The sequence below is a fragment of the Nanorana parkeri genome, unplaced genomic scaffold (assembly GCF_000935625.1).
Source record: "Nanorana parkeri isolate BGI_ZX_2015 unplaced genomic scaffold, ASM93562v1 scaffold380, whole genome shotgun sequence".
In the NCBI taxonomy this organism is placed as follows: domain Eukaryota; kingdom Metazoa; phylum Chordata; class Amphibia; order Anura; family Dicroglossidae; genus Nanorana; species Nanorana parkeri.
Window position 1 is genome coordinate 153,639 of NW_017306648.1, and position 4,251 is coordinate 157,889.

The 4,251-nt window shown below is 44.3% G+C and overlaps 1 protein-coding gene and 1 long non-coding RNA gene across 2 annotated transcripts in view; one reads left to right on the forward strand and one right to left on the reverse strand.

The window, feature by feature from the left end:
• The window catches only part of LOC108789227, a 15,520-nt gene that overhangs the window by 8,302 nt on the left and 2,967 nt on the right, over window positions 1–4,251 (reverse strand). The gene's annotated exons all lie outside the window — the stretch shown is intronic.
• ARL13B (ADP ribosylation factor like GTPase 13B) overlaps window positions 1,249–4,251 on the forward strand; it is a 15,496-nt gene continuing 12,493 nt past the window's right edge. The window contains exons 1-3 of the mRNA XM_018559186.1: window positions 1,249–1,429; window positions 2,972–3,042; window positions 3,813–4,062. Of these exons, the coding sequence (XP_018414688.1) occupies window positions 1,368–1,429; window positions 2,972–3,042; window positions 3,813–4,062 (383 nt within the window). The 5' untranslated portion in view covers window positions 1,249–1,367. The remainder of the gene's footprint in view (window positions 1,430–2,971; window positions 3,043–3,812; window positions 4,063–4,251) is intronic.

Sequence of the window (4,251 nt, forward strand, 5' to 3'; positions counted from 1 at the left end):
AGACAAATGCTGTGTATTCATTATGGATGAAGTGCCGCACTTTGATTCCAGAGAAAAAGCAGAATGTTGTGCTTCTTGGGATGCGACTATCAGGAACCAGGGGACAGGACAGTTTGTAGCCAGGGGCAGTTAGGAACTGTGCACATGACATCAGCCCGGGGTGTACACTGATTGGGCCCGGCTCACCCTTCACCACCAGACAGCCCATCTGTCAGAATCCTATGTGGCAAAGCATCTTTTCTTTCCATAGCAACCAGTGAAATCTTCTGTTATGTGCAGGTTGGATAGTGTAAGGAAAAGCGATTGGCACATCGTACTACACAGTCATAACGCTCATGGCGGGGTGACAACATCACTGCAGCATTATAAGGTAGTAGGTGAGTGTTGTCACTCTTAAAAAGGACGTGCCAGGGCTAATGGGATCATTTTTTTTTATTAAATAAAAGCAAATCTATGTAATATGGGGAGTAGTCTTGTCTGCATGTCTTATGGTGTTTGCCTTCTACAGCCCTGTTTTTTGTATATCTCTCGGGGATGCCAGTTGGTGGATCTTGGTTTGAATACCTCCCTCTGCCTGTATGAGGGTCTCCGGTTCTTCCTGGGAGCTTGTGTGGTCCACAATGAAAAAACAGAATAGGAGGAGGAAGCGGCCAGGAGCACCCAAAGCTCCCAGGTGTGTGGGAACTAGAAGTCCCGGCACATTCTTCAGCCTTTGACAGGAGAGTTGGGTGTACAGTGTACTTGTGTACACAACATGCTCACCATGGGTGACGGCCACACTACAAACATATGTAGATCATTCCTTCTGCCAGCTCAGAGTCCTTTCATACCTGTGGCAGGGTCTGGTATGAGAAAGCTTGAGTTTTGGTATGTTTTCTTGTTTCATCACAACGTTGTTATTTTACATTTCGCCCATTGTCATAGTGATGATGAGTTGTTACAAATGTTATACATTTCAGGGAAGAATTGGGAAGGTCCCTCAGCTTAGGGGAAAGGATTTGGGTTCCTCCTTTTGGATCTCTGTGAAACTGATAGATTAGTTTATTCATTTTTATTGCATTTGACACATTTCTGTATTTTTGGGATGGCGCTGTGTTGACTGTCCTCATCTGACGTCATCCCAGACCAATGTAAGGGGCCTGATGGAGAGCACTGCCATGGTCATTTTCCCCATTGGAAGTGCTTTCATTTATTCAAAGTCATTTTGAAGGTAAATTGCGGAAAGCCTGATTCCTGTTTCTCTGTCTTTAGGATAATTGTCTGAATTAGAGGAACCTGGAAGGTGTTGCAGAGGATTCAGGATGTTGGAGCCTTCCTAAAAACGAAAGCGCCGTTCGTTCTAGTTAGCTGCGATTCCCGGATTTCCTATGTTCAGCCTCATGGCAAATTGCTGTCGGGATTTGTTCAAACGATGGCGTCACCCAGTAAGGTAAGAGGTCACATGATTGGTCATCTGCTGGTAACTGACTTCAGCCAAAAGGTTTTGGATAGAGGAATGGGTGACCCTAATGGGGAATTAACCCTTGACGTCTTGTCAGGACAGGAAGTGATGGGAAATCTCTCTAACAACTTCTGATGTGCCTATTTATTGTCAGTATTTACATGGCACTGGTATAAAGACCGCTGCCTGGGTTTGGCCACATTACACACCTACATGACAGGAAACCTTTCTGCTTTCTACACCTATACACACCTTTGTACAACAGGTTTCTGGGTTTTCCCTGGCCTACTGTATGGGCACAGCAGATAAGCTAAAGCTTGCTTAATCTGTATGATCCTGAGTATTAGTTATCTGAGATGTGATATGTAAGCTGCAGCTCAGGTATCTGAAATCACATGACTGGGGAGGCAGAATAGACGACATAACCACTTTGGTCTGTTTAGAAAGAAAAGAAAAACTGTTGAATGCTGAAATATCTCTTAGGCTGCATTTACATGGGGCAGGATTCCCAGGTGTGCCTGTTCAGATGCGTCTGCTGTACCCATTGAAGTAAATGACAGGGTGACAGCGGCCGCATCTGTCAGCTGCAGCCTTAGTACCCAACTGGCTCAGCCTCAATTGGCTTGTTTGCTTACAAGGAGGTAGATATTCTAAAGCTATAACATTCTCAAACAACTTATTACAGGTCTGTAACTGGTCAGAGAATAGCTGCTCTCAGCGCTGTGCCAACTGCTATGCTGATGTGAGTTTTAGAAGGCAAAGAAAACATGTCCTGTAAGGTAGAAAGCCCTTTTTAGTACTTTGTTGTTGGGCAGGGATAGGCAGCCCCGGCATTCCAGCTGGTGTGGAACTACAAGTCCCATGAGGCATTGCAATACTCTGACAGCTACAGACATGACTCCCAGTGGAAGACATGATGGCATTTGTAGTTTTACTGTAGCTAGAGTGCCAAGGTTGCCTACCCCAGAGGTAGTGAAAGGATAAAATGAAATGAAATGCATAGCGTCAATCACTTACAGCTTTCCTGAGAAATGTCCATTGTAAAATTCATAGGCTCCTTTCCTGCATAGACAGGGAGCAATCCTCCTGCAAAGAACTGTTTCACTAAAATGTATACGACTCTTCACAGCTGATCAGGTTCTCAGGAACTTGTCTGTCTGTCTGTCTGTCTGTCTGTCTGTCTGTCTATCTATAAATATATAGATAGATATATTATACAATATAGAAGAAGCTAAAAGAAGGGTTGGGAAAGTAGATGCTGTAGATGTGGTGAAGGCTTGGTATACTGAAGAAGTTACATTTTCTAATCTGGTGTGTCATCTTGCTGCCGGCCTGTTGGGAGGTTAGCCTGATGTGTGAAAGGCTCAGTTGTCATTCAGTACCTCAGAGCATCAATATGAAGGACAGGGATCAATATTACCCATCCAAGATGCTACATTGAAATGTAAAAACATTTAATACAGGTCCTTTTTAATGATTATTTTGCTGTTCGTTTATCTCTGCTAAATGGTTTCATTTTGTGACTTACAGGAAGGTGACTTTGGTCATGGTGGGATTAGACAATGCTGGCAAGACCGCCACTGTGAAAGGAATCCAGGGAGGTGAGTGGTCGGAATCTGTCTGGGGAACATTTGCAAACCCTACTCCAGGAGTAGCCAAACTTCAGCCTTCCTGCTGTTCTGGAACTACACATCCCATAAGGCATTGCAAGACTGCAATGGTAACAGACATGACTTCCAGAGGTGTGATGGGATTTGTGGCTGCACCACAGCTGGAGGGCCGGTGTTTGGCTACCTCTGCCCTTAAACAGTCAACCATAATCACTGCTAAGCAAGAGCAGAACATATCACAAGCAAATATGTCTGAGTGCATGTGCAGGGCAAATGAAATGGGAAAACTAACTCAAGCAGGATTTTTTTTCTTTAACAAACATTAAAATTAATGTAAAACCAAAGCTGGCACCACCTCAACACCCAGCTCGATTGAAACATCGACTTTTGTCAAGGGTGTCAGGTGGAAAATTGTCAGCAAACAGCCATTGCAGCGAATCAGCTGTAGTCACCATTTGGGTATTCAGCAGGGAAGATTCCTCCATCCACACTCTGTAGCATGGCGTTTTTTCCCTCCGATTGAGATAAATTTAGATATTCTAAAAAGACAACAGCTTTTATTTTTAGCTAAATATTCTCATGTTGCATTGCCTTGTGGGTGGTTTTGCTATGTTTGGGGCCAGCATTTTCTCAACCACGGCAGCCAATCAGAATTTCTTTATTTTCGTAGTACAGGTTAGACAGTGGCAAACTCCTGAGCTGCCATTTTCTGACCTCAAGGTTTATTAAATGACCCTGACCCTTTGGCTCCTTTCTAACAGAATCCCCGGAAGACGTGGCCCCGACAGTAGGATTCTCCAAAGCAGACATCAAGCAGGGAAGATTTGACATCACAATATTTGACCTGGGCGGTGGCAAGCAGATCCGGGGTATCTGGAAGAACTACTATGCTGAGTCCTATGGAGTGGTGTTTGTTATCGATTCCAGTGATGTAGACAGGATGGAGGAGACCAAGGAGACAGTCGCTGAAGTCCTGCGCCATCCCAGGATCTCTGGGAAACCAGTGCTGGTGTAAGTAAGGGCAATGGTAAAAGCAGCTGATGTTTGGAATAAAAGGGATGTCTGTTAGGCAGAATCTTCTGTTGGCTTTAATTGAGGAGATATTCTAGTTTCTGACTCCCTGTCCTCTTAGCTTTGGGTGTTCTAACCTACTTTGGGATATTCTATGTCCTCGTGCTGCATTGTCTGTGATATTAACTA